General features: G+C 38.1%; 1 protein-coding gene and 1 long non-coding RNA gene across 4 annotated transcripts; one reads left to right on the top strand and one right to left on the bottom strand.

Annotated features, from left to right (window-relative positions):
• Positions 1 to 3,755: 3,755 nt before the first annotated feature.
• On the top strand, positions 3,756 to 5,737 carry LOC133706883 (uncharacterized). Of its 2 annotated transcripts, none has more exons than XR_009844772.1 (7): positions 3,756 to 3,988; positions 4,088 to 4,164; positions 4,481 to 4,564; positions 4,715 to 4,842; positions 4,963 to 5,052; positions 5,163 to 5,226; positions 5,375 to 5,737. It is a non-coding gene; the product is annotated as an uncharacterized LOC133706883 (long non-coding RNA). The 2 variants fall into 2 exon arrangements; XR_009844771.1 differs by having other exon boundaries at positions 4,658 to 4,842.
• Positions 5,738 to 7,661: 1,924 nt separating this feature from the next.
• Positions 7,662 to 21,787, bottom strand: LOC133707231 (ankyrin repeat-containing protein NPR4-like). 2 transcript variants are annotated; one of them, XM_062132781.1, is made up of 5 exons: positions 21,365 to 21,787; positions 11,767 to 11,871; positions 11,044 to 11,091; positions 10,506 to 10,939; positions 7,662 to 8,300 (listed from the first exon to the last, which is right to left on the bottom strand). In XM_062132781.1, the coding sequence occupies exons 1-5, from the start codon at positions 21,441 to 21,443 to the stop codon at positions 7,689 to 7,691; spliced, it is 1,278 nt and encodes a 425-aa protein (XP_061988765.1). In that variant the 5' UTR covers positions 21,444 to 21,787; the 3' UTR covers positions 7,662 to 7,688. The 2 variants fall into 2 exon arrangements, with proteins under 2 accessions (XP_061988765.1, XP_061988766.1); XM_062132782.1 differs by lacking the exon at positions 11,767 to 11,871.
• Between the last annotated feature and the right edge of the window lie 417 nt (positions 21,788 to 22,204).

The following is a 22,204-nucleotide window of genomic DNA, read 5'->3' as shown; positions in this document are numbered from 1 at the left end:
TCCAAGGGCTCCGAAGGAGGTAGTCATCCTCGTGAACTCGACAATGATGCAACAGATACTTGTGCGAGAAGAATTTCTTTCCACACCCCTTGACTAGACATAAGTTATTCTTGTGGAGATTAAGCTCTTGTTTCGTGTCAAAACTCATGGTGCAACCCTAAATGTCACACAAGAATTATGCTTCCTCTTTCCTTCACAGCTGAAGCATTCTTTGCCTCTATAGCTGAAGCATTCTTTATCTTCACAGCTAAAGCAGTGTTTACCTTTATCCTCCCAGTTTGTTTCTACTCTCTTTCCTTTTTCCTTCCAATTTCTGGATGCCCTTTTGCCCTTTTCCTACCGGTTTCTGGCTGCTCTTTTGGAGGTTTTTTCTAAGTCGCGTGCTAGGCCCACCTTCTGGTTCCTCAACATTTACATCAATAGTGTTTTGTTCAGATTGATTATCTTGGATCCTGGGAGTCTTTTGCTGGGTTTCTTGTAGAGGGCGGTGACATTGGTGACCTAGCTCACCACCATATCTTGACCTCGGATCCTAATCTTCCAGTAGAAACCATAATAGATGAGAACTCTCTCTCTCTCTCTCAAATCAAAGAACTTACCTATATCAAAAGTCCTTCAATTAACCACAACAGGTGGTCGAGTTGCTCTAGGTGTGGAACACTTTGGTTTGAATTTGCTGACTCTGATTGGAGTTTAATCTCAATCTATTCTCGATGGCGAAGGGGAGAAAGCGTTCTGATATGACCCCGGCACGGATTAGTCTTTGGGCCTAGAAAGTCTTTGAAGATATCGTGTGATCTAGATAAAAAAAAAAACATTATTCAATTGACTTGTTTTAATATTGATTCATGATTACATGATCCGACCATTTAGACTAAAGTAAGTTTATGAGTAAATGGTTAATTGATTTGCTTGCAAGTAATAGAAAAGTAAAAATGAATGACTTGGGATTGTGAAAGTGAAACAACCATAACCAAATAGAAAAAAACCACAAGAGATTTGATCCACCTCCATGGCAGACTGGCAGTGCAGTGAAACAAACCAGAACCAAAGAAAACCATCACAAGGTGCAGATCTAAGCTACCTCGATGGCAGTGCTAATTTAAAATAGAAGTTGTTCATTTTCTTTTCAAATTTAAAGGGGCAAAATTGAGACTGATATAGTTTAGAAAACTGAGGAGTAATTAGTAGAATAGAATACGTAATACCCTATAAAGGAGTAATTAGTAGACTAATGATAACTCGAGTAAAAATAATTACATGATCAATTTCACAATCACAATCACAATCAAATTCACAATCCAAGCCCGGCAGCTTGTGGGGGTGTGTTTCACGATCCCTCAGGTGGTTTTTTAGGGAGTTTTTGTCAGTTACTTGGCTGGAATTCTTCCTTTTATTCTGAACTTTATGATGTTATTTTGGCTATTGAAATTTCCTTTGCTCTAAGGTGGTTCTATTTATGGTTGGAAAGTGACTATTAGCGTGGTAGCTTGCTTCTCTTCGAGGTCTTTTTCTCCTTCATGGTAGTGCCTCTTTTTCTTGTCTTTTAGTACTATGTTTGTTTTGGAAGCGGTCTTGACCTAGTCCCCCCCTTCTCAATGATCTTTTGTACTTCCAGGTCCTTAGGAATTATCATATGTACTTTCCAATTTTGTGTTTTCTCTTGGCAAGGTTTGGTCTAGCCCTCTTTGCTATGTGTCTATTTTTTTCTTGATTATAATAAATTCGGGTAAGAGCGGTGATGTTGCGTCTCGTATCTCAATTTACCGGTTTACTAGTCATTTGAACGGTAAACAACAATTACTTTCACTTTTTACTTTATTTTGATACTTTAGTGGCCCTAAATGTTGACTTTTTGTTCGGGTCAAAATTTGAGAAAATTTTCTTTTGGAAAGTCATAGAGGATGTTAAACCGAGTCCGTGTATATATGGTACCTAAAAATCGGAGTTCGTATGCGAAAGTTATAGATGAAATTAGCAAAGTTATTGTTTATGGTAAGTTTCTATATAAATGGAAAGTTATTGTGGTAGGTTTCCATTTCCAGAAACCTACCCACTCGGTAACTCTCTCTCTCTCTCTGTCCTTCCCCGAGCTCTCTCTCTATCTCCTCTGCAACTCTGGCGTTCTCTCAAGTCCAGCCACCTGGGAGTGAGCCGCGGCCTTCATTCTCTTCCTCTCCTCTTCCTGGACTTGCCTGTGGTGGTAGCTCGCCGAGTCTTAGCCGGAAAACGAAGAACCAAGCCCAAGAACCTTACTGTAGCAGTTTTGAGTCAATGCCGATATCTCCCAATTCCGGCCACCTCCGGCGATAAATCTTGGTCCAGTGGAAATGCCTTGAGACGTAGATGGTGTCTCCAAGTATTTGGCAGTAATTTGAATCGTGGAGGAAGAATCAAAGGTTTAAATTTTTTTCTCACTGTTCATAATCGGGGTTTACTGTTTTCATAATTGTTGAGGCAGTTCTAGTTGTTTTCTGGCTTGGTGATAGTTGAGAGAAGTGTTAAGGAAGTTGAGATGAAGCTGTTGCCAAAATTTGGTGGCCATCGAAAGTGGTGGCGGGTGGCGCGCGGGCCCCACGTGCTGCCACTGTGGGAGGCGCGTGGCAGCGGGTAGAACAGTGATTTAACTTCTATTTTTAGCTAGTTAAATCCTATATTTGATCTAGAGCTTATATATGTGAATTTGGTGAAGATTGAAGAAGTTTTGAATCGATTTCTAATTTCCAAAGATTTAGAATTTCGATTATCGATTTATGAGAATCTGATCGTCAGATTTCTCTCGAATCTGCCCTAGAACTTGTAAATTAATGAAATGGTGTTAGGGGTCAAGTTTGGGTTGAATCGGAGAAGGAAATTGAAATGTTGACTTAAGAGGATTGATTTTGGAATCGTATTAAATTGTTGAATTGTTAATCACAGAATATAATTGTGTACAGGGCGCTATACCGAGTTACCGCTCGACGAAGAAACTCGTATGCCTGGTCGCCTAAATAGTACTGTGAGTGGACTTTTGTTTTAAACAATGATGCATGCGTTGTTTCTTGAACTAATGCTTTATTTAATTATCATATTATTCATTGAGTATATTAATTAGTTTCGGATATTATTTGGTTTTGAATATTTATTGGAATTTTGATTGGATTTTCCATCATGATTTTCGAACGTGAGTTTTCTTTGCTCGGATTTGAACTTATGACTTATATTAATATTCGACAAATTATTTTCCGAGGTGGTTTTTGGAATTAAATATATTTCTATTCGTCGATTTGAGATTTCTGAAAGATTTTTAAAATGGGATTTCATTGGAGATATATTTTCTTATTTGTTTATCGACCTTTGGTTTTTGGCATTGGGAATGCCTTAATGATGATTTTGGATTTATGAATTGAGTTTCAGAGATTAATTATGATTTATATGATTTTCGACGATTTTTAGTTATCGATTATTTTCATGCCTATTTGTTATGATTTTTGAGAATATTTTGGCGTGCGGGGTCACGTCATTAGGATATATTTATTTTCTCGTGAGAAATGTGCGGAAGTCTTATGGATTTACTAGTTTTTGAATGTTTTGAAACCTAAAATAATATGAAATACAGATTTCGAATGAATTATTTTTTAAAAGGGCGCCATCCAATTAAAAAAAGAAGCGGCGTAGTTTAAAAATGAGCGGATCCGATAAAAAATAAATAAGTAAAGAGAATATACCTAACTTTCTATCTAAAAAAAAGAAAAAGAAAACCTAATTAAACTACAGACTCTAATCTAGAGACTCTGCCGTTTTCTTTTCTACCTCTCTCTATCTCCATCACCACCAATTGCCCTCAACCTCACGCCGTCCATGGCCGCCATCACGCTCCTCGCCCTTGCAAACGGTGCGCCAGACGTCTTCTATTTTGTCGCGGCAGCAACTACCGAAACGGTTCTGCTCAAACTAGGCACTCAACCTTAGTTTACTCCAATTACCCTCCCTCTCTATCTTTTATCAAGTAATTGCTCATTTTTCTTTGCTTTCTTGTTCCATTTCTCTGCAATGTGAATTCTATTATATACTATGCTCATATCAAATTTCTTGGGTACCTTCCCAGCATGCAAAGACAAGACATACATCTGGAAATGTGTATGCTGATGCACTACCGCAACATCTGTATCGATGGCTTTAAAGGTTGTAGCCTCTTGTTTCATATTCCTCCTATTCCTCTCATATAATTACTGCTTCAAATTTTTACTAGATATACCTTGGATCTTGTTTTGGACTTGTATGATTTCTGGTTCCCATTAAGTTACATGGACCTTTAGTTTTGATTCAATATACATGGAATGATGCAGCCTCTAGTCTTAGCTTCATGATCTAGCTATTCAGCTCATTTGGATGGCTTCATTCATGTTTTTCTTTCATTTGCACCGTATAGGTTTTGATCACATCATGCTTTTGACATTGTCTTAAGGTTTAGTTAACCATTTTGGTTTTTGTGTTGCAGCCTATGAAAAGCCCAATAGCTATCTGCAGTGATATTCATGGACAATCTCATCATCTTCGAGAGCTTTTCCGTAGTGGAGGAAAGGTATTTACTTTGATTTTTTAGCTATTTAGTTCTTGCCCATGTTTGGTCTAAAGGAGGCTGTTAATAGGCCCGAATTGTTTATGTGGTTATCAGTTATCACTTGGCAACATTATGATGGTGATGTTGAAGAACTCTATCTGGACTTTATAGGAACTGAAAGTCATTTGGAAAACGACATGTTATTAAGCTCAAGCCAGGTGGAAAGGATGTTAGTGTGACCAGGAAGAACAAATTGTAGTACTTCCATGTAACTGCTGATTATAAACTTAATCTGACAGGTTTGTATTGAATACTCTTTTACATTTGAAAATACTCCTAATTGAACACCAAGGTCACCCTTTTATTTCTTATTTTTCTGATAGCTGAAGAATTGTGCTTTTTTCAATGTTGAATTGCAGATTTTTCTATTTTCAAATGCATTCTATGTAGTAACTGATCTGATATCACCATCTTGGCTAAAATTGTTTAATGCCGGGAAATTTAATCAGGTAACTCCCTCTCAAAGTTACTTTTCCTTTCAAATTTCTGTACTTTTGACCCAAACAATATAAATAAATGCTTTCGGATGGAACAATGACATAAATTTTGATGACTTTAGAAAGAACACACAATACACTGGTGGTCAATCTGAGGGGACCCTGGCGATTAAAATCTTTTGGGAGGTATTGACGCTCGATTGGAAGTTGATTGTCGTATTCTTTTTGTAATGAAAAACTAGACCGTAGTTTTTTTTTTTTTTTTTTGTCCCTGCACTAGAAATAGTCCAGAGCATCTTATATCATGGTCCTGAACATGTTATTTGGTTGATAGGTTTAAAATCTCCATAGAAGTGTCATGTTCTATATTGAGCAAAAGAAATTGGCAATGCAGCGTAAGTTGGGCCGAAAGAGAAGAGTACGAATCGTGGCTGAGCTATGCCTTTTATTTAACATGCTTGGAGGATAGCTAAGAGATGAAGATGGTGTCCGAAACAATGCAGACAATTCAAAAGATGAGACATTTGATGAAGATGAAGATTTGTGATTCACAAAGTGGGTTTCAGTAATATTTGGTTTAGGTTTTAGCTAGTCTTAGTAAACTATTTTTCTTTTTCTTTTTTATTTTAGGTATATTATTTTTGGGTAAAATATTTGTAGACTTTATTTGGTTTATGATTTAATAGGTCTTTGAATATTATTATTTGTAGAATATTATTAATAAATTAATTTTTGTTTTTGAATATTAAAATTATTTTGGAATTTTTAAATAAATAATTGTTAAATGGGACAAACAACTAGCCTCATCTAAGATCATTTGCAACAAACGATAATAGTTTTGCATATGTTGTAAATCAGTATATGCAACATTATATGTGACCTCGCCTATTATTTTTTTCAACAAATATTTAGTCTTGCATTTTATATTTTCAACAACTATGGTGATATTGCATATCTTTATAAGATATGGGCAACAACCTAAAGTTGTCGTAAAAAGTCTAAATTTCTCGCTTAATTAAAAATGCGACGACTTTGAATTGTCACAATTAGTTGTCGCTTAATGTGTTTTACTGATTGTCAAAAGTGACGAAATTACACAGTTGTTGCATTTTCAATATGCAATGCAATTGATTCCTCAACGAAATTATACGAGACAAACAAAAAGTCTCACATGTAAGTATCTACAACAAATGTATATGTGTCACATAATCATATATGCGAGGACCGAATTGCGTCGCATATTTCAAATGCAACAAATATACAAGCCCCGCAGATGGAATATGCAACGTAAATGAATCCTCGTATATTAAAAACAGTAACAAATATAAAGTCTCGCATGTAGTTTTTTTTAACACACTTGTGTGTCTCATAGTTTGTAATATGTAATGAACCAATTGCGTCGCATATTGAAAAAGTGACAACCGTGTAATTTCGTCGCTTTTGACGATCAGTAAAACACATTATGCGACAACTAATTGCGACAACCCAAAGTCGTCACATTTTCAATTAAGCGAGAAATTTAGACTTTTTACGACAACTTTGGGTTGTCGCTGATGACATTTTCTCTTGTAGTGTCCTCACCATACTTAGGTCGTTTTGTTAGTGTCTTATCCTCACTTACTTTGTGTTTGTGAGTGGCAGTTGAGGTGATTTATTCTCCTCCTCACGTGAGTGGTAGTCGAGGTTATTAGTTCTCCTCCTCACACAATCTATGCGTGAGTGACAGTCGACGGTAGAGCCTAAAGGGCTCCTTTACCCGTATGGTGATAATTTCTTCTTCCCCATATCCTACTGTTACTTGACTAGCGGGGGTTAGTGCGATTTCTCTTAACCAGCGGGGCTAGTATGTTTTTACGAGATTTTGAGGTTAAAGAAATACGTTTTATAAACGTTGCATGCATAGAGGTTTTATAAGTTTAAATACGTGGGAAAGTATTCAAATTTGCTTTATTTAAATTATCTTGATTAATTATCTTTGTCCACTCACACTAACGTGTTTTTCAATACTTTTCCCCTGGGCCCTTCGGTTTCAAATGCCCAGTTTGCAGGCTAGATTAGTTGAGGTCGGGCGTACATGGAGTTGAGGCATAGTTGTCACTGCTTCTGCATTGTAGGATTTATCGATCCTTCACCCTCTTTACTTTTTTATTCTATTACACCTTTTGTTTTAGAAATATTGCTCTGATAACCGTGAAATTAATGTTATTAAGTTGAGAGTTGTGTAATGTGAATTGGAAGACGTTGTGATTTGGGGAGCAGGGTGGCTCCAGGAGAATAAGGATGGATGGTTTAGAAGTGTAAATGTCTTTCTACAGGTTTTTGGTAGCTCATTTTTAGGGGAAGTTCCGCCAAATTTTTGGTAAAATTTCTTCTAAGGTGGGCCCAGCAGCGCCACTTCAGATTTCAAGATGAAACCTGAGACAGTTCCTGCCAGGCGAGTTAGCTCTTACATTGCTTCCTTAATAAAATAAAATAAAATGCTAACATGACAACTATTAGATATTAAGGTGCAGCAATGAGGCACCCAGTTAGGTTGAAACCTCTTCCCATTAAAGAAAAAACATGACTACTATTAGGCTTTTACATAACCTACTACATGAAACCTAGGATAATAAGACCCATATCAAAGATAGCATCAAATTAGTAAATCAGGGTTTGACTTTATTTCTTTTGTCAAATATTCCAGGTCCATAAGTAGACATGAAAATTTTGCCGAGGAGAGGAAACAACAACCATACAAATGATATGGCTGGAACACTAGCAAACAAAATACATGGTATAACAATCCATGCTTCTCCGTCAAGCACAATGACAAGTGCACAAGAAAATGCAATCATCATGGTGGCAATAGAGAAAAAAAGTGTGAACAGGCCAATCATCATCTTTGTGGGCAAAGATTTGAGAAAATCATCTTTTGCATAACGTGAGGTGAGTATTCCCAGGAATGTAATCACTGAAGTTGTGGAAGAAACAAGTGATATGGTATCTGAAACTATAAGAACCTTGAACAACTTTCTATATAGTACCAAGGGAAGGCCTGTGTTGTCATTATTTCCACCAGGAACTGTGAAAGCTGCAGCAAACGTCATTGTAACAATAAGAGCACCTACAACTGTACAAGAAGTTGTTGTTCCTTTCGTCGAATTTTCTGCATCCTCTATCAATTTCTTGTGATTCTTGGTAAATAGTTCATGTGCTGTTATACTGTCTGAAAGATTTCGAGATTCATGACAGTCGAGAGGTACAACACTTTCCACCTCCTACATTAAATTGAATAAAGACTTAAACATATGACCGTAAATAAAAATGGTAAATAGTTTTACCAGACCACAAATCCTTGAATATTTATATTTTTAAGGTCAGCTAAGTATATATATTATGTGAATAAAAGCTTAATTTCTTGTTCACGTATTAATTAGTAAATGAAATAATATTAGCCATTCCTAAATGTTATTTCAATTGTTCTTAACAAAACTTTTTAAATGGTCTGACTACTTTGGGACGAAGAGGATGATTCATCTTGATATTGGTTGCAAACTTGTGTCATCAGACTTGGGGTTGCTCAATTATTAGTTGCTTGGAGAAAAGGAATATCATCCTTGTTAGAGTTTTTGGTCTCAGTAGCTCTTGATATAACGTTTTTGGTTTGCAAAGGGAGTTTAACCTATGATTCGCTCATCAGTTGGTTCTAGAGGGTGGTTCCCATGAGGATCTTTATAAATTGGCCACATTGATTATTGTTGCTTGTCAGCTGCAGTTCTCCTAAGACCAGTCATCAACTTTCAGCCCTACTTCTTCAACAATGGTGGTTTGGTGATGACCATCAATGCTTCAATGGTGGTGGAGTCGTACTTCTTCGTGATTGTTTTTGTACGTCGTTGGAGGTGCGTCACTTGGGCCTTGTTATTGGCTAGACATTAGGCAACAAACTCCTATTGTTCACATCGATGTTTGTGTGGGAGCCTGGAAGGGCTGGTGTAGCTCGAGATGGTGGCTACACTTGGTAGTCTTGGTTTGGGGAAGAGAGTGGGGCCTTGTTGTGGTGGTGTGGGACATGAGATATTGCTGATCATGGAAATGGGGATTGTTTATTCTCTCTGAGATGGCTAAGCATTGTTGATCGAATGATGTCAGTCTTTCCTAGACATGGGTAGCCCAAAAGCCACGTGGTGGGGAAATCCCCACTTAAAAATTTCTCTAAACAAAAAAGTGTTTACAAAATGTTTAAACTATTTAACCTTCCTACTTTTATTCTTTATACCCCACAAACTATTCTCTCTAGCACCCTTTACAGACTTGGTGCGATGAAGTTCTTGACGGCGCACCTCCAGGGACTAGTGCTCTTGTAAGCATGCATAATGTTCCCTCTCTACTCTGTGGTGGCTTTTTCATTGACCTTGTTTTTCTACTACTTATTCATTTAGAATTTGAGAGCGTTCAATCTTGGTTGGGTCATGGGTGCTTTCAAGTTGCTAGTTACAGTTGTTTCTCGGTTGGGTATTTTGCATATGTTGTGATTATAATCATCCTGCAGGAAAGTTCTTCGGGTAGCAATAGATGGGTATGCATGTGTTTGGAAAGGTGTTTTTTGTCAATTTTTCTTATTGGTGGATTTTGGTTTTGATTAGATCTTGGGCAGCTACTGGGTGATGGAGTTGCGCAGGTATAGTGCGCCTTTTGTCAAACTCAATTTCAACTCTAGCATTCAGTTCAAACCGGGATTAGGCTTCGAGAGGCTTTTGGAGATGCTTTATGGAACCAGGTCGGGTCTTGATCCAGTTACAAAATTTAATATGGTTTTTGACCTCTATGCATCTTCCGGCTTTGGATTTATAATTTCTGACAGCTTCTAATTGACAAAGGATCCAATTCAATAAGACTAAGAAAATTATGCTCAATCACTATTAGACGTAGATCAAATGGTGCAAAACAAAACAACTCAACCTAAGAATAAATATTTCCGCTATTGGATTTATATCTAAAGATGGTTGAACATAATTTTTTGGGTCACTATTGATTATGTGAACATTAATGTTCATTCAAATAACACCCTTTCTTTCAAGATAATAAAAAATATTCTTTCATAATATTAAATGGAGGGATTATTGATTTCTTGAGGAGGTCATTAGATTGGTTTATATGGGATCGTTTAGTCATCTGAATTATTGTAGATGTTAATTTTCAGTTGAATTTCATCCAACTATATATGTTTTATCTCCTATTGTTTCCTTTATTATTATGCAACTTTGTTGTTTTCCACTAAAAAATATTCCATGTAGAGTAAATTAGTTTTCCAGCACTTCAATTGGGTGCACATATTCGTCACAATCACTCTGATAAACACATGGTTATTTTTTGTTTTTCCTACGAAATAATTGCTGGAACATTACTTTCATAAAAATGTAAATTCGAAAAGTAAATGTAAATATGTGTGTGTAGGTGTATAATGAGAGACTCGATCGTACCTTAAACCATTGTAGTTCTCTTTGCATTTGCAAACTTGCATCTTGAATATCATCAAATTGTGGAAGTGAGGATAAATTCGCGGCAGAATGCAGCATACTGCCAGAGTTCGAAAACCAAGCTGCAATGTCATGTCGCTCTTCTTCTTCAAGCTCATATATAAGACTATAAACCTCTTTTTGACGATTTTCGATGGCAAAATGAAATATGCTCCTCCCCTCTTCATCATAAGTGCCCAAGATTAGTTTTGGATTTGCTTTATACAGTTCAGTAACAAACTCATAATGCCCTTGTTCTATAGCTTTGAAGATTGATTTTTGCACCATGTCAAGTTGATCCGGTGTGAAATTATCAATTCTTGTCACTTCACCCATGCAATGTAGAAATTGAAAGATCCACTTATGTGTCGATTTCATTTCATATATACAATGGATTCCTAGGTCGACATTGAAAACAAATTTAAACTTTGTTATTTTCTTTAAAATATTACATTTAAAAAATAGATTAAAAATTAAAATAAGGGGTGTGGATGTAGCATACCGCAAAATATATAGAGGCTCTTAGCAAATCTTCTATATAAACTCATAACTGCATTGCATTGCATTGCAAATTTAGATATGTTGGACCAAGCTCTTAAAAGTAATATGTAAATTATAATTATGACCAAGTGTGTTCGTGTGTGCTGTAACAACATATAATTTAGGGAAATTTTTAAGAACAGTACATGAACTTAAGGCCACTCCGAATTTTGGTGGCCAACATTTATATAACCCAAAATAAGTACATGAACTTTTAATCCCGACCCAGTTTTCATACATACCGTCACTAACACCGTTAACACCTATGCCTTATTAATATGCCACGTGGCATAGATGTTAACGGTGTTAGTGACGGCATGTATGAAAACTGGGTCGGGATTAAAAGTTCATGTACTTATTTTGGGTTATATAAACGTTGGCCACCAAAATTCGGAGTGGCCTTAAGTTCATGTACTGTTCTTAAAATTCTCTCTATAATTTAAGATAGAATATGGAAAATATTAAACTTGATTTACTTCATTAATGAACTACTTGGATGAACCAATTTTAATTTATCAAAAAAAAATAAAACAAACAAATAGTATATATATGTTTGTTTACGATTTTGAAGGGATGGATATGGTAGAACAAGGTAAGAGATCTTGGTGCTGCAGAGAAAATTATGGTGCAGATTGAAGATCTCTCATCAATATGTATTATGATCTTATGTACATGTACAACGTACCTGAGGAAATGAAATCCCTTTTATTGCTATGACCTTCTTTTGATTCGGCAACATTTATAGATATATCATGAATGTTAACATGATCAACTTCTCGTACGTATATACCTATTGCATAAAAAAGAAAAAGAACATAGATGCACAATGAAAATTGAATCATTAATTTGAAATAAGAATCTTTGATGTACTCTATATTTCAAAGAATCAACATTACAATACACTTGGTAATTGTATCAATTTGTGGATAACCACTTCTGTTTTTATTTTTATTTTAAATTGAGATTAAAATATACACAAACTACATTCTTTTAATCTTAAGCATTATTATTTGGGTGACCAAATAAACATAACTGTAAGTAGATGAGGTTGTCTCCGATTTGGGAACGACCTCGTTGTAGTGTTTGGAGTATAATTGATCAAGATTGGGGATTTGGTGGAAGGTTGAAGTTGTGGGGGTGAAATTGATGCAGAAGAAGAGGAGGGGGAGGGGAGTGAATTGGGATTATGAGTTTGTAGAGTGGTTGGGGAAATTGGAAGAGCGCTAACCCTTGCTTTGGGCAAGGGTAGTGAAGAAGATGATGGGGAATTGATCTCCATCGCTCTACCAGCAATGAAGGAGAGAGCTAAGAGACGAAGCCCAGGAATTTGAAGAAGCTCTTAGCTCTTGAAAAAAATGAGTGAGTGAGAGAGAGAGACTATGAAGATACCAAACTATCCTTTGAAAAATAAATAATGACATAAGGTTAATGATCTTATTGACGGCATGTACCAAAAACCAAATGTGTGTTGGGTTTGTTAGTCCAGGTTGCTAATTTTTGGAACTTAAGGAAAGCTTAATTATCAGTGGCAAAAACTTCATGTACTGTTTGTAAAAAATTTCCCTATCAAAATATGACATGTTTTGAAAAAACAACCATTCATATTTTAGATTGTAAGGAATCGAATAAGTACTTCACTCCAAACATATCCATCTAGTTAAGATAGGTGTGTGGAACCATGTCACAGAAGAAGTTACTTGGAAACTTGAAGAAATGAAGAATGCGTATCCACTTCTATTAGAAGGGTACGTCATATTCAGAAGATTAATTCCTTTAAGGGGAAATCATGTAAAACTCCAAATTTTACTAGGATTTATTAGTCCAAATGACCTGAAATCTTGTGGACTATTGACTTCTAGATGTGTATATTGAATCTTGAAAATGTGCTCATTGCTGAGTTTTCCGACAGCTTTCGATAACTGAGATTAGTGACCTAGAAAATAGCTAAATTGAAAAAATAAAAGTTGTTAAAAGTTTCTTAGTAGGTATTATGAATTTTTATGCTATTTCTTTGATCTATTTCATCAATTATTAATATTTATATATTCACTAGGTCCTAAAGAATACTACAAAAATTATTATTATATGCACTTAGCGAGGTTATTATTTTAGTACACTGGCTCAAGTTAGGACAGGAGAAATTTGGTATTAATTTATCGAACATTCATTTATCAAGGTTTTGTTGTAGGGAATCAGAAATTGAGAGAAATTCGCTGTGTATTCTCATTGATAATAGGGGCCTCTTTATATAGAGGATTACAATGCATAGAATCTCAATCATACAAGGAAAGTAATCTTACATTGAATAGGAATCTAGATCCTTCTAATTTAACCCTATTACCACTAGGCCAAGTAACCAAGAGTTTGGGCCAAACACAAATTAGGGTTTACTTGAACACTCCCCCTTGTGTTGCCCAAACGTGGTGCTTCTCTCGTTGCCTCGTTAAAAACCTTGCCGAGTAACAAAAACCCAGTGGGACAAAAATAACCTCGGTCGAAGGGGAAAAAGAGCACAACACACCCTGATGACCGCGGTCATGGGAGTTCGGATAACTTCCGTAAACGATGCTACCAACATGTTTCTCGAAAGTGGAATTTAGGCAATGACTTAGTGAGCAAGTTTGTCATACTGACCTCAGATTGAACCTAGTTCACTTTGATCTTGAGGAGAGTCTGTTGTTGCTGATTATCCTTGGTGTTGTCGCTTTTGATATAGCCTTTGCTTCAAACCAAGCAGCATTATCCTATATGCTCGTAGGCTCATCTGTGGTAGACTTCAAACCACAATTGTTCAAACATGCGTAACTATGGATCCAATCCATATACATTCACGAATCACTTCGTGAAGAGCAATAATCTCTACATTGTTCTAAGATATAGCGACTAGGGTCTGCTATGTAGACCTCCAAGATATCACGATCTTTACCCATGGTGAACACCTAACCAGTTTGGGAATGACCTTTGTGTGGGTCAGAGACATACCCAACATCAGCAAAACCTTCCAAAACACATGTCGTTTTGGGATGGGGATAGAGGACGCCGACCAGTGTTGGTGGCGTTCCTGGTGTGTGATGGGTCTGAATCCATCATCTCTCTGTAGGGATAAAGCATGCCTATATCAGTCGTACATCTAGTATCGAAAGATATCTTTTACACCAATCCAATGGCGTCGCGTTGGCGCAGATCTATACCTTAGCTAACAAGTTCATGGCAAATGAGATGTCCGGTCTTGTGCATTGAGCTAAGTACAATAATGCGCCTATTGTACTAAGTAAGGCACTCCTGCCTCTAGCACATCTTCATCATCATCCTTTGGACGAAGAGGATCCTTTTCAGGATCAAGACTACGGACGATCATGGGGGTGCTTGAAGGTTTGACATTGTCAAAATGCCTAAGCATCTATCGACACGATGCTCAATTTCCAAACAGAGTCATAATCGTGTTCTCCCAAAATCCTTCATCTCAAACTCGAATTTCAAGTGTTCAGCGGTTTCCCTTAACTCTTTAAGGGCTTCTAATGAAGATCATGTCCAACATGAACCGCGATAGAATCCGAAACTTGTTATGGAAATGTGTGGGCATATCCCTTCCCAATCAAGTAGTCACTTTAGTGAGCGTTTCAACCTTATTGCAAATGCGCTCCGTGGTCTAGAGCCACTTGACTTGGGTAAATGAAGTTCACCATGAACCTTCATGTATATTCCGTATCTAGATCCCCATAGAGATACGTAGTGACCACATTTGTAAGCTGCATGTTTAGTTATTTGGAAACTACCAAACTGACAAGGTAGTGGAGTGCAATGACATCCATTACGAGAGAATATGTCTCATCGTAGTCGATTCCAGGACGTTTTTGTGAGAAGCCTTGCGCCATAAGGCGAGATTGTCATCTCTTTTTCTCATCACGCTTTCTAACGAAGACCCATTAGTCAATAGGTTTTATGTTAGGAGGTGTTGGCATCACTGGCTCGAGAACCTTCCTCTTCGTTAGAGAATCCAACTTAAACCTGGATCGCATCTTTCCATTTAGGCCAAATCTCTCTATGTTGGCATTCATTCATCAACAAAGTATGGTTCGATATCATCTGACTCAACAAACTCATGCGCAACGAAATGCGCAACTACATCATCAATTATGATGGAGTTTCTATCCCACGTCTCATGTACACTAGTGTAAGTTTCATAGAGCTCTATATTCTCAGGAATAGGTTCTGACGTTGAGGCGTCCCCCAACGATAACCATAATCCGAAAGATTCTCATGAGACGGATTTTGAGTCTTGATGATCAAAGGATTGGAATGTGCCAAAGTATCATTCGAACGCACGGGCCTCCCATGCATCCTAGCTGGGGCCATGGCCTGTAACGCCAAAGTGCCACTCTCTATGGCGTTGGCGCCATGCCTACCTCTGTGTAGGGTGGCGTTACGTCCTCTTGTAGGGACGTTCATCCTTGCAGGCATGTTTGCAGCATATTTGTGTGATCTCGTCACTTTAACAGGGATCGAGATGAGACATAGTGGGGACAGACTACGACAATTCATGTCATTCGTGTTGAACATTCGTGTTCTTATCTCCCCCTAACGACGGAAAGACTGTCTCATCAAAGTGACATCCACAAATCTAGCGGTAAGGAGATCGCCTAACAAGGGCATTTAAGTGGCAGACAATTGTTGGAATCTCAAATCCAACGTAGTTGCCCATTCGTCTGTAAGGACCCATCATAGAGCGCTGTGGCGGTGCAATTGGCACATAAATGGCACACTCAAATATGCGTAAGTACAAGACTTGTACTCAGTCACTAGCTGTAACGTAGAGGTTCATTGAGTGGCGGTGGGTCGTAGACGAATTAGCATAGCTGCATGCGATATTGCATCACCCAAAACGGATATAAGGAGATTGGTGCGCATTACCAATGTCCGGACTACCATCGTAGTCGTTTTCGCGAGACCATTTGGGTGTGCTCATGGGAATATGATGTCCAACATCAGTCCCAAATGCAATAACCATCGAAAGTCTTCGATGTAAACTCACTAGCATAGTCAAATCCAATTGACTGAATAGGATGATTCGGGAAGTGAGCCCGTTGTCATATGATGTGTGCTAGGAGTGTTTCATAAGCAGCATTACAAGTGGACAATGGCACAACACGTGACCAGCGTGTTTGCATGTCAACCAACATCATGAGATATTTAAACGTCTGCAAGTTGGTTGAATCAGTCCAGAGAATCCCTACGGATTCTATGTAAGAACATAATGAGTATTTTCATATCCTTTGCATAGGACGGTCTCAGCCCTAGTTTCCCTAAGGAACGGGCTTTGTAAAACGAGCAAGAGGCTTTAGAAGCAACCAATGAGAATTTTGGTTAGGCCTGAGCGTCTGAAACGCTATTTGAAGCAAGTTGGTGATTGCAGCATCACCTAGGGCGCCATCACCATGATGGACGCCATCCATGGTGTCATGGATAGGGACTACGCCAGCCCTAGGCTGGTGGTGGACGGAGGCGGTGCCCTAGGCAGCAACGTCGGTCACACTTAGTCCAAGAATCAACTTTTGATTCATGCTTCATTTCGCTCGAGAGAAAAAATGTCCATGTGAAGTCTTTAGTAGACGGATCATCATATCATGACCAGGATGACCTATCCTGTAGTGACAAAGCCAATATGTGTCTAAATCTAAGAGATCTTCTCTCATAACTTTATTGGATTTAATAGCTCGAATAGTGACATAGAGTCCACTAGAAAGACACATAAACTTCTCTAAGATGTCCTTGGTTCACAATCATTAGAGGTATTGCAAAGGAACTCATTTCCGTTCTCTACATGCGTTTTCGCATGGAATCCGTTGGCTATTCATAGGTGCGATTTGCCCTAAGAGCGTAAAGAGTTTTTGCGACAGTAATCAAGGTGCCTTTTGGCAAGGGGAACTTGGGTTATTCCATGTCCTTGAATTAATACTGATGGCCCAGCCATCGTAGTCACAAAGTAATATGCTTAGAATCAAAATTGAGTCATAATGAAAAGAACTCGAAATTTTATTCATAAGCCAACGGAGTACGTCATTGTCTCTTAACCATTAGGAGAATCTAACCCAAATGCTATCGAATGCAAAACAAAGTTAGTCGTTTGACTTCTTTCGGTAACTCCAAATAATATGACCAGGTGAGTAGAGAGATGTCGGTGGAGCAAAGCTCGCTTAAGTACCACTTATCTCAAAACCTTCCTAGACATCACACTTACTTTGGGTGAGCCTACTTTGAAGAAAGACCAAACCATTGGCATTTACTACAAAAATATATGGCAATTGCCTATTATATCTCTTGGAAAAATAAAGACTTAAACATAATTGGCGATCTATTGATCACAACCAGATTTGTAGTCTTCAACCCTTCACTCTAGATCATCTTCTTGATCTTCTTGTTCCACATAGTGAGCTTCTCTTGCTTCACAATATGCTTTGTAGGTGGTGACAAGTTCTTCACGAGCTCTACAAATGTGTGCCCAATGATCAGACACTCCACATCGAGAACATACATCTCTTTGCCCAAACTTCATTGATTGAGGCGCTTTGAAAGCGTCATTTAGATGGCTCTTAGTGTTGGTGGCGTCACCAACATGGCCAGAGGCGTTGCCTCCCTCTCTCTTTCCACGTTAACCTCTTCGGTTCCGTGTTCGCCTATTTTGGCGATTACCTTCCCAAGTAGAGCAATTATATGGACCAGAACGTCCTGAGGTATCCCTAAGGTTAGGGTTTCGCTCTTGGCTCCTTCTCTTAGGGGCACGACTATAATTGGATTCCGGAATATGCTCTATTTCCACGGATCTCGAATTATAGTTCTTCACAAGGATGTTGTCATGCTTTTCAGCGACATTCATAGCTCCAATGAGCTCATGAAACCTTGTGATCCGTCCTGCAGTAACATCAATTCGATAGTTCTTAGCAACCATCAATGCAGAGAGGGGGAAGGTAGAGAGAGTCTTCTCAATCAACATCACATTTGTGATTTCTTTACCACAGAATTCCATTAAGGATTTAATGCGAAGTGCGTCCGAGTTGTAGTCAAGAACTGACTTGAAATCACAGAAGCGGAGGCTATGCCATCTCACTTCTAGGTCAGGAAGCAGGGAGTCATGGACGTTGCCAAATCTTTCTTCGAGTGAGACCCACAGCCTTCTGGGGTCTTCTTCATTCATACACTCGTACTGGAGCAAATCATCCATATGACGAGTCATTAGGATGATGGCTTTCGCCTTATTTGCCTCTAAGGCTGCTCTATTTGCTTCCAAAGCTTGATCTTGCTCAACAGTTAGCACGTCCTGGTTAGGCTCGAGAATCGTATCCAGGATTCCATCGTCCTTGAGATGTTGGCGGACATCACGAACCCACCTGTGATATTCAGAGCCAGTTGTTCCCAATGGAGCAAAGTCCAATTTGTTCAGGTCACTCATCCTGAAAGAGAACAAGAAATTAGGGTTAGTTTCGGAGCGTAAAAGGCTACCACGAAAACATATAAAATTTCTGAGCGTAGTCGCTTCAAAGAAATTTAATTCCAAGAGGGGTTGGATTAGATCGAAACAATGATGTTTGCGGTCGATCGTTTTATCTCAACAAACTCTAAGTTTGGAGGACTCTACAAGCTCCAAGCTTGGAGTGAGCACGAACCCCCACAGTTCGGCTTAATTTGGTCTCCCCTATGATAAAGAAAGGGGGGGTAGAAGAATGGATGTTGGAAGTCCCCGAGAAAAAGAAGAAAAAAGTAATAAAAACTTCAAAAACGGGAACTTTCAGAAAAGTTTACCTTGAAAAATTGCCGGAAATCTTAACCTGAAAAGTTGGCCGGAAAAATGTATACGGAAAGTGGCCGGAAAAGTCACCGGCGGCGGCCAGAATAGTGGCCGGAAAGTTGACCGGAAACGGTCAACCGGCGTTGACCAGTGTTGACCGGTGCTGACGTGGCGCTGTCCGCTACTGACGTGGCTTGCGTCAGTGGGCCGTGGCTTGGGCTGGGCTTGGGCTGCCTCTTCCTCCCTTTTTTTTTTTTTTTTTTTTCTTTTCTTCTGCCGGACTGTCAGTCGGCCGGTTCAGCAAATTTCAGGCCGGTTTTCAGGGAATTTCTTCAGGTTCTGGATTTCTGGGTTTGAGATGCTACTGCTGGAAAAATTTGGTAGCACTCGGAAGTCCGTAAGGTGGTGAACCGGTGAAATATTTGCTGCGGTTTGTTTGGAGATTCCGGTGGCCGGTTCGGTAAGTTTTCGGCCAGTTCTTGGGGTGTCACCACCGGTTCTGGACTCCTGGGAACGAGTGCTTCAAGGTTTGAGGTGGAGGCAGAAAAGACTTCAAGGTTTTGTATTCGAATTCAAGGTTTTTAGGTTCTTGAATCAGGGTTTGGCTATTTGTTTTACGGTTAGGGCTTCGTGCTGATAACGTGTTGTAGGGAATCAGAAATTGAGAGAAATTCGCTGCGTATTCTCATTGATAATAGGGGCCTCTTTATATAGAGGATTACAATGCATAGAATCTCAATCATACAAGGAAAGTAATCTTACATTGAATAGGAATCTAGATCCTTCTAATTTAGCCATATTACCACTAGGTCAAGTAATCTAAAGTTTGGGCCAAACACAAATTAGGGTTTACTTGAACAGGTTTCACTATATTAAATTCAGTTCATTAGTTTAAAAAAAAAAAAAAAATTGGTCAACTAGTTGTAAGGTCATGGTGAAGTTTTAATTAATTATAAAATGGGTATATGTTTAGAAAGTCTTTGAGAATTTGTGACTTACCACTTTTGGCTGCTGTTGAAGAAGACCTCATCTCTTCATATTGTAATTTGTAGTTCTCTACTTTTACGTGCAAAAGATATTCAAATTTAGTGAATTTACAGATTATAAATATTTTTATTCGTTATCAGCATATATATTTTCTTCACTTGGTGTTTTTTTTTTTTTTTTTGAAACAAGTGCTTAATTGGATTAGATAACCAGCTAAAAAGACAGAGACTACAAATACTTAAACATAGAAATAGGCAGGGCAACAACCAAATTCATATCTAAGCACTGCAACTCATGACAAGGCAAATTGAGCTCAATTTTTATAGCGAGCCAATAAACAAAGATTAACTCCGTGTCTTCTAGAAAAAAATCATCAACTAGCCCTCCATCCTCCGCACGTAATTGTGGTAAACAAACAAATAAAAGCCAAGTCCTCATCCATAAGTCACTTTCACCAGTCCAACTCGAGATAGTTACTAATTCCACTAGAATCATGATCTAAATTAAACTAGCATTTTAGAGACCATAAAAGGCCCAACACCACTCAAGTAGGTCAAATTCTCGGGCCAGGCGAGCCTAAAGCACTAATTAATGGATGAGCGTGTCAAAACACCCTCCTACTTGACCCAATTCTAAGGAGAACTAGACATACTCTCATGGGCCCAAAAGCACCCAAATGGCCCAGGCCCAAATCCTGATGCCAAACCTAACCCATAAGATCATCATCTTGCATCACCTCTTGTGCTCGCAGCACCGTCGTCAAGTCCAGAGGATGCCCACCCCAGCCTGCCATTCCCATCACCACCGAAATGTAGCCGAGCACCAATCAGCTAACCACAACACCGATACCCAATCACCAGATTGAACAGATCTCCTCCACTCACAAATCCAACTCAACTCCGATCAACAGCCTCATTGAATCAAAATCAGAAACCGACCTTAAAACTCTCTCCCTGCACCAGAACCAGCGACTCTTCCTGACACATTTTCTCAAAGGAAATTCAATCACCATCACTCACGTTGATCGACAACGACCACAGCTCGAGATCGCAGACTCGACTAATCAATGTCAGCTTCCTCAACCCCTCTCCTCACACCGACAGCAACACCCAGAGAATCAACCTCGCCTGGCCTAAACTGGAATCTAATTTGCTTGATCGTCCACTACCGATTTGCACAAAACCCGAAAGCTAGGGTTCAACTCGTTCTCACTTGTTGTATTCTGAATTAATGATTTTTATTTTCTTTCTTTAGTATTTTGGGGAATCTCCAACTACTCGGAATGTTGAATATAATTTTGATTGATCAGAAAATATTTTTTATTTCACAATTATAAGATAATGATTGTTTTGCCCACTATCATCTGGTCTAACAACATCATTCTTTCCTTTGTAAGTAGAGGTCTTGAGTTCGATTCATAAATGAGTAATTGTTATCTACTTCTAACTGTTAATAAAAGGATTATTAATTACTTAATATTAAGACAAAAGAAAATGAAGTGTTTTGTACTCACAATCATAAAGCCACCTTTGCCAGCGTGTGAGTCGTGTTCCACTTAAGAATGCAAAACGCATACGAGCCAATTTCAACATAGGAGTGGTTTTAGATAATTTAGTGATAGTGAAGGCCAAATTTGGGCAACGTTGAAGCAAGTCCCATGCCAAATCTAAAGTAAGAGTGAAAGCGGAAGAATTGCACAACAATTAGCATGTATCATATAATATAATCATATATCATCATCATTGTCGTCATCATCATCATCTATAATATATTTAAGATAATACCTTTTGTCAACCAAAACTACCTTTCTTAACATATATACCGTTTTTATATTAAAATACATTTGATATCAATTTATCTAGAGAAAGCAATTAAGTCAAATAAAAAGTAACAAAATAGGAAAGTGAAATCCACACTCCACGTTTTACAATCCACACTCTATATTTCATTTAGTTATCTTCAGTTTTGTCCTTTTGTAGTGTGGCTTGTAAACATGTGATGTTAACATATTATAGAATGAAACATGAAGTTTGGATTGTAAATTGGGAAGTGTGAATTTCACTCCCCACAAAATAAACCCAAACCTCAGACTCCCATATTTTTTTCCACATACTCTTTTTAACTCTACATATAGTGTGCTCCATCTACAATGTACTAGACACTATACACACACCGGATGACTCGATCATTTAGTTAATTATTGTAAAGATGTTGGGGAAGTGTCTTTTTATTTATTTTTTATTTTTTTTAAGAATAATATTGGAGAAGTCATGTTTTATTTTTAAATTAAAAAAATTATCGTTGAGAGAAAGTGGGTGAAAAATATGGGTCCTAATTATTATTTATATATTGA

The sequence above is a fragment of the Rosa rugosa genome, chromosome 4 (genome assembly GCF_958449725.1).
Source record: "Rosa rugosa chromosome 4, drRosRugo1.1, whole genome shotgun sequence".
NCBI lineage: Eukaryota > Viridiplantae > Streptophyta > Magnoliopsida > Rosales > Rosaceae > Rosa > Rosa rugosa.
The sequence above is the reverse complement of the archived record's forward strand: the minus strand, read 5'-3'. Positions and strand labels throughout refer to the sequence as shown.

Bases quoted from the DNA above. Each gene is read 5' to 3' on its own strand.
- LOC133707231 (XM_062132781.1), bottom strand. From the start codon at position 21,443: ATGTTGAAATTGGCTCGTATGCGTTTTGCATTCTTAAGTGGAACACGA. The intron at 11,872-21,364 runs GTGAGTACAAAA...TTTATGCAATAG, and splicing joins GCAAAGGTGGCTTTATGATT to GTATATACGTACGAGAAGTT. The intron at 10,940-11,043 runs GTATGCTACATC...ATGTCGACCTAG, and splicing joins GAGCCTCTATATATTTTGCG to GAATCCATTGTATATATGAA.